Here is a 13101-nt window from a genome sequence, read left to right on the forward strand (position 1 = left end):
GCCAAAAACCAGCTCACCCCTCCATGGATAGCTGATGACGCGCACTGCCCACACCCAGCCGGGCAGGAATTCACAGCTTGCTATTCGGGTCACCTGTTGGGGCACCCGTGTCTGTATGCCATGTCTTTGGGAGAGCAGAGGGGCCATCTCTGCATCCCACACACAGTTACACTGTAGACCCTGTGGGTCCTCACCGAGAAGCAGTGAATGGGGCCGTAGCTGGTCTAGACCCAAGCCTGGTACTCCTCAGCGGCAGCAGCAGCCGCCTCACGGAGCTGGAAAGAACACCCTCACTGTGAAGTCTGCTGTTGTCTGCAGTGCTGGGTGCATTCGCCTTCACAGGGATCATATTTATCTCAGTGTATCCTAGTGCCGGCCACGCAGTCCTCACACCCCAGGAGACAGTAGTGTAAGAGTGGCAAGTGACAGGCTTGCGTGTCGCGTGAATGTACACTTGCTGTTTGGAATATCCAGGAAGCACGCAGTAGTTTGCAGTGGGGAGGCATTTGCGCTCTGCATTCACAAACTTTTCTGGTCTTATTTCCCTTGCTTTCTTTACATCCTCCCCCACAATCCCCACCCCTTTCCTTTGCATGGAGTTCCTTCTGTCCTTCACAGTAGTTCACAGGTAAAACACAACACAGAGAGACATTTGCGGGCAGGAGGTATTTGTGGCTTCAGAGTCTCACCCTCAGAGCTGTATGTCCCACAGGTGTGTCTCCTGCTCTTCCCAGGCAATGCTTCCTCCAGCCATGCCACCATGCATCCACAATAGCACAGACAGCCTGCATCTGTCACAGGAAGCTGACTGCAATTCCCATTGGGCTGTCAGTGTGACCCCAAGCCCCATGCAAAACGAACCGTGAGGATGCTCCAGAACAATTGTTGTCTCTCCATGGACAAGATTTTCCTACTCAATCGGCAGCTCTCCCAACAGTAGAAGGAGAAGCAGAGGTCTAGAGGTCAGCAGGGGACAGGAAATGATGTGGATTCGGACAGAAGAGCAGGAAGACCACTTGTAGCACTGAGCATCCACACTGAGCCAAGTCCCACTTAGGAGGTCCCTTCTCACCCTGGCCTACTAGCCCAGGACAGGTCTGTGGCTTCCAGATGCTTCCGTGAAAGGGACTGTCTAGGGCAGGCTCTAGCACACGGCATTGGTTTCAGACAAGTGTCTGCTGCGTGGTGTATGATCAGGTGAACCAAAATGAAGAACAAAACGGGAACAGAACGGGGGCTATTGTCCCCTCCATACGGGGTTCGCTTTCCGACAGGAGAATTGCAGTGTGCACTTATCCAAGTAGCAGCTGGGCTCAGCAGTGTGCACATGACAGTTTGTTTGGCTCACAAAGAGATCAAAGTGAAAGAAGAAACGGATACAAACTCCACAGGGACACATCTGAGCACCTTTGTGTATTTTCATATCCTTGGAGAATACACAAGCTCTTCCCAAAAGGCTCATTCCCCCCACCCAACCCCAGAAAACTGCCAAGTTTCAGGTACTTCAGCAATTGAGACCCAGGTGGCCTGTTCTTTGGCTGCAGACAGAAACCGAAGCCCTAAAAGTGTGTGGTGCCAGGGGCAGGGGGCAAAGAGCAGCCTTCCCTCAGGGTATCAACCTCTTCTTCTACTTTTGAGTCAAGGGTTTATGAGAACAGACTGTCTACAAGTACCCTAGAACTTGTCACCCTACTAGCATCCCATACGAAGCTGTAGGCGCCTTGTGCTTCTATCTTGGGGACAAGAGTGAGCGTGCCATAGCAGGGTTGGCTTCTCCCAGTTGGAACCACATACAGAGTGGATCCCTGGAAACCGCCTCCCTCAGGTAGGGTGCCCTTTATTACCCAAGATAATTCAGATCTCTTCGGAGTTGCTCATCTTTATCCAGAACCATAATTTCTACCACAATGCCAGCCCCATCCCCTGACAAAGACAGCATCTTCAGATATATACAAATGCAAACCCTAATCTCAAAAAAAAGTGTACAGTGGCCTACAAATATGCACTTGAACATGCTCAAGTACACACACACACACACACACACACACACACACACCAGTTGCCAAAAGAGAAAAGATATTTATTTTGTAAAGGAAAAAAAAATGAAATGTACATCAGGAAAAAGACCCGGGGCAAGCCTAGTCATAGGCCTGAGGTTTATTCCAACAACCCCAAGAGAGTCTATGGACCCCACCTTCTCCTACCCCTCCAACCCAGGGCCAATCCCCAGAGTTCCTTTTGGGGAGTGTAGTCAATCTCTGCTGACCACAATCCAAGGGCAAGAGCACACGCTTACACATAGATGCTCAAAGCACAGTGCTCTGTAATTCACAAATACATGGGATGGGGCTGGGGAGAGAAGCGTCAGAACTAGAGGTCAGCTGGGAGCAGAGTCCACACCCTTTGAGGCAATCAAGCCAATAAGCAATTCTAAGCAGAGCTCTGCTGAACGCTGCCTGCAGATGTGTGAGTGGCCATTGGGCCATGTGGTCATCATGAACTGACCCAGGGCTGGGGAGGAAGGATTACAGGAGTCAACTGGGTCCTGGAGGGAACATGATCGCCCTCCTTGGTGGCTGTACCCTAAGAGCTCCTGGGCGGGCACCTAGACCAGCTCTGGTCCCGAGGAGGGTCTCAACCCAGGCATCCCATGTCCCAGAACCGAGGTCTGCCCTGGTCAAGGAGTGAGTGGTACTTGGGAGCAGTAACAAGAAAGCTAATTTGCAACCTGGCAGAATCCGCCTGGGGAAAGCAAGGCTTTAAAAGCGCGGCTTTCCAGCGAGATGCAGACAAAGGCTCGGGTGCGCACGCGGTGGACTGTGGCACCAAATCCCCGCTCAGGGCCCGGCGGATGCCAGAGTCTCCCAATTTCCCATGGATGTGCCCTCTCAGAGCACAGACTCTCCCACCCGGTCCCACCTGGTCCCCTCCCGACCCAGTGTTCTGGTCCTCACCCTGCTCGCCCTCCATCAACAACCGCAGCGACTCCTTCCTCTGCGCATCTGGAGTCTCTTCCCTCAACATCTCCTGCCTGCCTCCTTTCCAGGGAAGCTCTGCTTGACTTCTCTGATCAATCTTGTCGTCGCCCCCCACCCCATGACACGCCTTCTGCTGCCCCTGCCCCAGCAGGCTTTAAGCCCTGCGCCTGAGAGTGGAGAGGCAGAATGGTCATGCTACTGTCGTCCCGTGGGTCGGAGTGAACCAGAGGTGCCTCTTTCTTCCATGCTAATGCCCATTGTTCCTCCTCTTTCTTTACCCACACAAGCAGCACCAGCTACCAAGAATCTGTGTGAGGTGGGCTGGGGGGATGCGTCCTCTTCATGAGGGTGGGCGCATCCAGTTCCATACCACTGGTTCATGCGCCAGGACATGGACACTGAGGCGCAAGCCCAGCCTTCCCTTTACATTTGGAAGCCTCAGGTTCCGGAGCCCTGCCTGCCCCCACCGCAGCTGCAGGAATCCAGTGGTTTGGATCCCCGGGACCCCCAGTGGAAGGAAGCGTCTATACTCCAGTCTAATGGTCACAGGCTGGAGAGAATCATGGAATAATCAGTGACAAACTTAATGGTCTAAATAATGGGCCAGGTCAAAGTGGTCAGGGACAGCTCTGGGGAAGCAGGTTAGTTTCTAAATGTCTGGCTCCCGACACCCTCCGGTTCACCCTTCCTCTGCACGCACTCGGGGCTTGGGAAAGCCCGGTGTCCCTACGCTGACCGGCGGTCCCGAACGCCACGGATGTGCCACCAGCTTCCTGGGGCCCACTGGCCGATCTCGGCCGGGTACACACGCACCTTGCCGGCCACCCACCACCGCAGCAGTTCCCTCCCCACCCCATGATCCAAGGCCCCGACTCGACCCCTACCAAGACAGAAACCACCCGGGCCGCGGGGAACGTGGAGCCGGACCACTTACTGGGGCTGAGGAAACACTCGGTCAACCTTCGGAAGCAACTCGCATTGTTAGAAGGTCCATCTTCCATGTCGGAGCCGAAGAGCAGCGGCCAGGCGGTGGCTAGGGGGAAGGCGGCGCCTCGGGGCCGCCACGGAGTTCGGCCACCGGCGGCAGAGCCGGGGCCGAGGCCAGGGCAGCCCCCGCCGGCGCCCGGAAAGCCCGGGGAGTCTGTGCGGCGCGCGCCCGGGTGGAGGGGGAGCCGCGGCGGCGGCGGCGGTGGCCGGGGCCCGGCACGGGCTGGGAGCAGCAAGCCTAGGATCGCAGGCGAGAGGAAGAGCTGCCGCCGCCCGCCGCTGCCACCGCCGCTGCGGTGACTACTGCCGGGGGGGACGCTCAAGGGAGCTGCCTCTTGTCCTCCTCCTCCTCCTCCTCCGCCAGCATCGCCGCCGCCGCCTCCTCCTCCAGCCGCCGCTGCGCCCTCCCTTCTCGGGAGACGCACGGGGAGGTGGAAGGCAGATGAGGAGGGGACGAGAGGGGGAGGGGGCAGGGGGGGCGGCGGCCAGAAGTACCAGGAAGATGAAAAGGAGGAGGAGGGGATAGGGGAGGAGAAGGCGAGCGCCGAGGGAGCGCGGGCCGCCACCCAGCCGCAGCCGCCGGCGCTGAGCGCGGAGAGGGCGCTGGGGCCCCCAGCGGGGCTGGCGTGGCCTGCGGGAGACAGGGACCGGGACAGGGGCGGGGGCGCCGCAAGCTCCTCCCGGCCGCAGCCAGGCAGCTCCCGGGCCAAGCTCAGGCCCACTGCGCTCCACCCGCTGGCCTCTCCGCGCCGGGGTTCCTGACGGACTTGGCCGCGACCGGGCTCGTCCCCAGCCGCTGGCAGCGGGGCCTGGGGGCGGGGAGCGAACCGCTCCTCCGGGCTGGCCATGGCCCTCCTCCCCAGCCTCCAAGGGGGCAGGCGGGAGGGCGCGGCGGCCGGCACTCGGCGGGCTCCGCCCCCGCAGCACCAGCCCTCCCCGCCGTGCACAGGCTCCGGTCCCGTCCGCCGCTCGCGTCTTGGGTGCCTCGCCGACTGGGGGTTCACATCATGTTTCCTTTGGGATTCAAGAGGACCCCGGGCTGGGGACGAGTCCCGAGTCTCAGCGCCTCGGTGCGGGCTGGTGCGCACAATCCTCGTCCTTCCCCGCCGGGCGAGGGGCTGCGGGGACGTTGCCCGCGGGGCGGGGCGTGGTGTGTGCGCGCTCCGAAGCCCGAGCCGCGGCGACTGCTCCAAACCAGCGGAGAAAAGCGCCGCAGTGCCGCTGCCCGTGGAGGCGGCGGTGGTGGCGGCGGCAGAAAACGCCCACTGGCGGAGCAGGCGCTCCCCGGCGCCGCCACCGCCCGCGCCCACGTTGCGCGTCCCCTGGGACTCGGCCCCGCCGCGTCCAGCCCCAGTACCCCGGCACTGGGCGCGTGGTGTGTGCCCCTGGCCGGCCAGTCTCCCTGGCAGTGCCACATCTGGGTCTGGCGTTCCAGATTCTAAACCCACAGCCTGGTAGCTGTTCTAAGCAGTGTGCGAGCCACATCCGCCTGCGGGTGACCTGAGGCAGGGAATCCTCCCTTTAGCTGGCCCGCTGCATCTACCGAGCAGGGTTCGGCCAGGGCTGGGGAGGGAAATTCAAATTCGGACACTTAGCAGGAGTTTTAAGATCAAGGAAGAGTTCCCATTAGGTCTCAAAAGGCGGTTCATCCTGGGACTGCCTTTCCCATACTTGCTTTAAAACGAACTTCGTGTGCGCCAGCCCACTTGGTCCCAGTGGGACTAGAAGACAGAAAGAGCAAACTGGTGCTCAAAATACGAAACTTAAAAGAGTTCATAGCTCTGAAACCCAGAGGCCATCTGTCGCCAGCAGCTTACTTCTGCCCCCTTCTACTTCAGCAGCCTGTAGTCCAGACCGCTTCTGTAGAAGGAAACTGCCCCAATGGGCTCTCTGAAGAAGGAACTTCGGAAGCTGGGCGTGCTTCACTAGCCAGCAAGCCCAAGTATGTTCGGTGCTCGCCTGCAGGGACCGTCTCTGCACACCCCGGTTGGAGTGTGGGGCAGTGTCCTGGTTGCCTCTTGGTAGAACAGTCATCTTCCCCGGAGAGAGCGCGCGAAAGCCACAGCCCAGCACCCAAGCTTGTGCTGCGATGCAGCCGCTCGCCTGACCCAGGGCTGCTGGGACTCGTGGCTTGCGACCTGCCACGGACCGCTTCTCCTCATCAGAGTTTTCTTTTTCATCCAGACGGTTTTTCAGGATTTTTGGTTTGTAGCGAGTTCCACATTCTTCTGCAGTGGAGTCTTTTCCCGACTCCCGGCTCCAAACCCCTAAGTGTGGAAAAGGAACAGTCACAGTTGCACCAAACTGACCAGGTGGCTTTCCAGGGACGTGGTGCTTCGGGTGTCCTCTGACACATAAAGTTCCCGGGGCGTTTTGGCAATTCCGGGGCAGACCGCCTCCGCGTGTCCCTGGAGCCAGTCCACCTTAGCTAGGGAATCCCTGAATTTGGGAAACAGGAAAATGGTACTGTGACTCTTACCTTGGGGGCTGAGTGCAGAGACATTGTTTTTCTCATCCCCTCCCCAACCCCTGACCCCCGTGAAGAAAAAAAATAGTCAGAACGAGTGGTGCTACCAGGTCTCTATCTGCAGCCTCAGGCTTGCGTCTTCTGAATCGCACAGACCCGACTCTTGCTGGCGTGGCTGAGAGCTGGCGTTAGTGCCGGGTTTCCGGGACTGGATGCTCCTTGCAAAAGCGGTTGAGCGAAGGGGATTTCTCCTCGAAGAGTTCATCTTTCATTCTTTACAGGGCATGCTGGTTTTTTCATGCCGCTTAAGCCTTATCGGTCGTTGGTTTTTGAGTTATTGAAACGATTTTCCAGGTACTCAAAAATTTACTTCTAGGTGGATATAAGCTACTTTGAAGGCTCAGTAGGCGGGTGAAAAGCATCAAATATTTGTTCTCTTAGTCTTTGTTAGATCAGGACTCAAACTCTCGTTAAACCTTTTCCAGAGTTAGTCAGTCTTCTATTTTCCATCCGGTTCCCCGAGTTGCTTGCTGGAAGGGACACGTATCCTGGACAAATTACAAAGTCACAAAGTGTGTAACGACGGAAGAGCCCTCGAAGGAGGTGTACATAGGCAATTACATGTTGATCACCAGCCCCCCTCCCTTAACACTGACTGGCGTCCATAGTTGTTCATTTAAGTTTTCTAGGCACCTGGCCACTTTGAATTCCGAACACAAATCTAAAGACTCGTAGGTCTCAGATTGGTATTTCCCTTCCCTTTGGCGTTTCTCTGCGGATACACCCGGACCTGGCTGGACCTTGTCCCTGCAAACCTCTTGTGATAAACACCTCATTGAGCCTTAAGGAGTGCTGTGGTGGTGTTCCTAAACTTGGCGGTGTGTAGTTAGTGTTGGAATGACATCTCAGATTGTAGTTCGAGTGGACCGCAGCTGTGGATGTTAGGGGACTGGCAAAGGTGATCAGGTGTCCCAGCTGTCTCAACGCTCTTGGTAAAAAAATGATTCTCCTCACCTCAGGTGAAGTGTCAGCCCAACTTGCAGGGATTGAAAACTAAAAGAACAGTAAGACAGCACCAGCACACATCAGAAATACCTAATTTATGTTATAGGCTCTTAAAATACATCGATCAAGGCAGAGCCCAAGAAACGTGGAAATGATGATTTTTCTACAAAGATGTAAATTTTATTTTTAATTATCTAAAGTTAATAGCCAGCATGCTTAATATTTGATAAACTTTTTTGGTAGACCTATAGGTCGGTGTTTATCAATAAATTCCTGTTGCCTTTTGTATCACCTGGTGGGGGAGGGGGGCTGTTTTTCTCTCTCTTTTAACATGCTAACAACCTTAGTTCATTAACCTATGAAAACCAAGGTTAATTAAATGTTAAACTGACTGTCTTAAACAGACAAGGTATGTGGGTGATTGTGTGACTGGGTGACTCTGTGGTTGTGTGTGTGTGTGTGTGTGTGTGTGTGTGTGTTCCTCTTTCTCTTTACCTTTATTTTAACTTTTAGAACTTATTTACAATACAGAGACCAATCTTCAAAGCTGGTGACTAGAGTTGCCAACTCAGACTCAGATCATTTAGCTGCTACTTATCAGCTAGTGCCTTTCACACAGACCTTCTGCATCCTAACAAGATGGTTTACCATGATCTGGTGTAAAAAATGTGGACTTCATCTTCCAGCACTTACTATGGGTCCCCGAAGCCCCTTCAGAGCTGGCTGTAACTCTGACTTACCAGAAAGTTCCTTTCTATTTCTCCCACCTTCAACCCAACACAGTTTTGTTTCTAGACTACTGGAATCTGGTTCTTCCTAACACATCTAAAGAAAGCTTCTGCCTGTGTGGTTTACACTGACAATTCCATTGTAAACTGCCTGGCACCGGGGGACTTGCTATCCCATAACATTTAATAAAAGACAGACGAACAGACACTCCTTCCTTCCTGTCACCTGCTAAAAGGTGACAGGTTTCTATTATTGGTTATGTTAACAAACCTCGCTAAAGTGAGGGCTGTATTCCTACAGTCCTGTCAGTCAAGCCTAAGAGGGAAAAAATGGAACATTGTAATTCTAGTAAGAAAAATATTATTGAAATCAATGCTAGGATGGGGAAGTCTTGAAAACAAACCAGAGATGGTTTAAAAAGAAAAAAGAAAAGTAACTTCTTCACTCACTGCCTAAGTTCCTGTGTCATCAATAAAGTTACTTTATAAATTTAAGCATTCATTATTAGACAAGTTTCAATTCTGTTAATTAATGTGACAAAACAAATAGCCAGTATAGTTTGCATTATTTGCCGTATAGTTTACATATTTGCATGTTGTAGCAAATATCAGAATACTGTCTAGCTTTTTTGGTTTTGATTTGTTCCAATACAAATATTCCACATAAATCTCACGGGTTCATTTCTTCAGAAGAAAGGGTTATGTGTATTTTTTTTTGGCAGGAATAGGGTCTAAGCAGAAACCTTTACCAGTCTGAACTGTAATGTTTAATTCCTTCATGACAATGAGTTCTGCACAATTGCTGTGAGTACTGAGTCCCGAGGGTACTGGCATTAGTAAGTACTGTCCAGGTTTTATAGTAATGAATACTTAGTTCTTGGGATAACCATGCTAACTTTTAACAGCGCTCCAACATGACACTGATGTTTAACCACACAGAACTAAGTTTCAAAGTTTTGCTTTTAAATAGTATTGCATCCCTGTAGAGACCCACGGCATTTATAGGATCCTGAACTGTCTCTTAGTGCTCAAGGCCACATAGATGTTGGAGCGCAGCCAGGAGCTCTGCTTAACCAACCAGCACCATCATCAAACTTCTGCAAATAAGATACAATGATTTCATTTCAAAGCAAAGAGAACATTGTGTCTCAAAAATCTCAATAATAAACCTAAAATAATCCTTCCAGAGAACTGAAGGTCATTCCCTACTCTAGAGTAGGAAGCCAGCACAGAAAGGCATCAGGGATGCAGAGTTGCATCCTGTATGGTCTGTTCTGAACCCTGGGTACCAGTGAGTATTCAGGTATTAGTGAAAGAGGTGCCCAGACTGCCTCTGAATCCACCCTCCATGCTCATAGCTCAGAGCCCTCCCGACTGCCGCCTCGAGATATCATGTGATGTGTATTTCCTTCACTTGTTGCTTGAGAATCTTCTTGACAATATTTTTAATTTTTAAAGTAAAATTTGTTTACTTATTTATTTGTTACACATGCATACACATGACAGGTGCATGGATGTGCTGGGGGTGGGATCTATATGCCATGCAACATGAATAAAGGTCAGGGAAAAACTTTCTAGGCTTTTTTCTCTTTTTCTACCAGGTGGGTCCCAGGGACTGAACTCGGGTCACCGGGCTGACAAGCACCTTTATTGGCTGAGCTGTCTTCTCCTTGGCTCATCTCTTTACTTCTAATTGTCACATTTTTATGATGGACCTCAACAAGTGTATTAGGGCTCTGAGGTAGTCATACGAGAAAAGAAACACTGTTGGATTTGACAGCTCAGTCTCAAAAACTTTCCAAATGGTTCCTCCATCTAGGAATTGATTCCTTCCTGTTCTTCGCAAAAGCAAGTAAAGCGTGGCTCAGGACATAGGAGACGCACCAAGTCTTGTCTCATCTGGGTCAGAATTAGAAAGGCCTTCAAGGGTGTGAGGTTGCAGCAGGTTCAGGCTGTTCTGATGTCTGGCCTTGGCTTTGGAAGATGGCAGCTTTTAAAAAGGAGAAAGCAAGGCTCTTTCTGTCTGAGTTTCTCTTACTAAAAATGTCAGGAGGGCAAAGGGGAGAGAGACAGACAGAGGGAGAGCGGTTGGCAGGGTCACAGAAGATGTGCTGCGGTGGGAGAGTGTCCAGACTAGTCTTACGAGGGTTTGGATGTTAGGTTTGGAGACCCTTGTCTAGTCCACAGCTCATTCAACTGGGGGGCCCACATGGAATTGCGTAACTGAATGTGGGCCTTCAACAAAAAACCTGACAACGGGAAATGCTTCCCAACATTCACCCACTAAACACTAATTCAAAACCACCTGCTGCCTCACGGTAGCCTCCGTTCTGGACGCACACCTTGAGCACTTTACATGGAGCCTGGCACCATACCATGCAGTGCCCACAAGGCTGCTGGAAATGCCTTGTCGTAACACAAATTGTTAAATGGTCTTTTTAATAAAAAAAAAAAAAACAGAACCAGATATTGGGGTAATTGCTGAAAGATCAGAGAGACAAAGGAGCAAGCCACTGCCACGTCTTAACCTCTAGGACTCCTCAGCCTGAAAAGCATTAGTTCCTGTCTCTTCATGCCTTATATACCTTTCTCCACACAGCCATCACTTCCTTCTCAGTGCTGGGATTAAAGGCATGCTACCCAAGAAATGGCATGAGATCTCAAATGCTGGATTAAAGGTGTGTGCCACCACCGCCGCCGCCCGGCTCTGTTTCTCTTCTAGACTGAGTCAATCTCATGTGATCCAGGGTGGCTTTGAACTCACAGAGATCCAGACAGATCTCCGCCTCCTGAGTGCTAGGATTAAAGGTGCCACTGCCTGGCACCTATGTTTAATCTAGTGGCTTGTTCTGTTCTCTGATCTTCAGGAAATTTTTATTAGGGTACACAATATATCACCACACCTTGGTGGGGGTTGGAGACTTTTGTGTGATATGATTTGTAGTGTCTTTATCCTGCATCAGCTTTTCTGCTCTTACAGAAGCATCATGGTTTCGTTATAGAAGGGCAGACTTTCAATACTTTGCTGTTCCTTTTTCAGCATAAGGAGCTCCTAATCTATCTTTGGAGTGGATTGCAATTGAAGGTTAGATTTTTAAAGCCTCTGCTTGAGGCTTTGAATTTCGTCAAAAATTCTGAAATGAATTTTGGCTTGGGAGTCAGACAGAATTTCCAACAGTTATTGAATCGCCCTAAAATCTACTTCTTAAATATTCTTAAAGTGACGTTCACAGCATTTGACAATTATATGTCCAAAGTATATTGATCAAGTCTGAAAACCACTGAAGATGTTCTGTGTCCTGCAATGCCAAATACTAAGAGCTACGACTGTTTAAGATTCTTTTTGAAAGAAATAAGCTTGCCCATCTCATCAGTATGCAAATTTGTTTTAGTCTTTAATAAGGGGATATATTTGAGGATGTTTGTACCCTTAGCCAGCCACCACTGCTGTCAAGTTTTTTAAAATTATTTATATGTAGAAATCTATACATACTACTTGAAAAAATACACTAAAATGTCAGAAGACATTGGAAATGTACATAATAAATCCTGATTTTTACTTTGTGCTTGTTCTTACGACATTCACTGCCATAATCTGAGAGGCTCAAGGTGAAGGTCACAGTGGCAAACAAGGCTAATTATGTCCTCAGAGAAGGATGTGCCAAGACTGAGTGCGTGGAGGCATTTGTTGGCTTCATTTCCCATGTCATGTTGGCCACCTTTAAAGGAGCCATCTGGCCTAAGCCCAAGCATGGAATTTGTGGCCTAAATGCATAGAAAAGTTTGTCTGGGCTGCCATTGCTCAAGTTGTCCACTTGGCAGCAAACCCAAGGTAGCCGTGTTACACACTGCTGGGTAAGTTGGCTACCAAAGGATTAGAGAGAATGCTCCAGATGAGCAATTATTCTCCATGTTCTGGGGGGACTCCACATTGTCTCCTTCCCAAAGCATCTGCTTTTGGGCCCCTGTTTCTTCAGTAGGTATCTTAACTCAAGGATTTTTTGCTCCATTGCATGTAAACAAACATAACCTTATATGCTTCTTAATCTGAATCACCAAAAGTGCATTTAAGCAAAATTCAGGAAGCACAGACTGGCTGGGAGACAATTATATCATAGTTACCAATTAGCTGTGGCTGCTTTTCCATCCATAATGCAAAGGCCTTACCCAGGCCACTGAGCAACACAGGAGACATCATCACCTCGGAGTCATCTCAACTGACACCTCTAGGCAGCCTCTGTAAAGGCTTAGGCTGCCATGTGCATTCAGAATGATCCCCCTACTTTGTGAAAAAAAAAATAGAAAGCAATAATTAAGACCAAGCAAAAATTAATGTGATTGTTATATGATTCTCTTATATGATTGACAATTGAGTTATGATATAATCCCCTTAATGTGAATCTTGATGTTTCCTATAAATACTTTTCTTTTTACCTTTGGAAGCAAGAGATGCCGTTGCTTGGCATTTAGAAGCAGTCCCCTGCTTATCGGTGAGTTCCTGGGTTTGCAGATGAAAGAGGACTTTGGAGAGATGTCTGGGGTCCTGGAGTACCCCACAATTTCCATGAAGATCAGAATGGGCACAAATGCACCAAAGCAAAAGTAAAGTTCTTGAGGCGTGGGGACCTCTAGATGGACAGGGATCACATCTCCAAGTTTGAGAGATTCTCTGCTCATGTTCCCTTCTGGCTGCAAAGTGTCTCTGTTCATCACATTTTACATCTTATGTTGAATATTTGGAGTCTAACAAACCTCCCTGAATACATCTACTGTCCAGGATTGTCTGATCCATCTTTTAGATCACACTGAGCTGTTGAAAAAAAAATAAAAAAACTAACTTCATGGGTTTTCAATGCATTCATGTCAATCACCCTTTTAAAAAAAAAAGTGATTTTTTTTTTTAAAGCAAGAAGTTCACTATTTTAAATAAACAGCA

The 13101-nt window shown here is 50.4% G+C and overlaps 1 protein-coding gene across 4 annotated transcripts in view; it reads right to left on the bottom strand.

The window, feature by feature from the left end:
• Pde10a (phosphodiesterase 10A) overlaps positions 1-13101 on the bottom strand; it is a 432646-nt gene that overhangs the window by 185345 nt on the left and 234200 nt on the right. Inside the window, exon 1 of one of the 4 annotated variants that reach the window (XM_006975903.4) lies at positions 3913-4828. The exons of the other annotated variants lie outside the window; for them this stretch is intronic. Coding sequence (XP_006975965.2) covers positions 3913-4813 — 901 coding nt within the window. The 5' untranslated portion in view covers positions 4814-4828. Of the gene's footprint in view, positions 1-3912; positions 4829-13101 lie in introns of those variants that run through there. 4 annotated transcript variants of the gene reach the window in all.

This window comes from Peromyscus maniculatus, chromosome 16 (assembly GCF_049852395.1).
Source record: "Peromyscus maniculatus bairdii isolate BWxNUB_F1_BW_parent chromosome 16, HU_Pman_BW_mat_3.1, whole genome shotgun sequence".
Taxonomy (NCBI): Eukaryota; Metazoa; Chordata; class Mammalia; order Rodentia; family Cricetidae; genus Peromyscus; species Peromyscus maniculatus.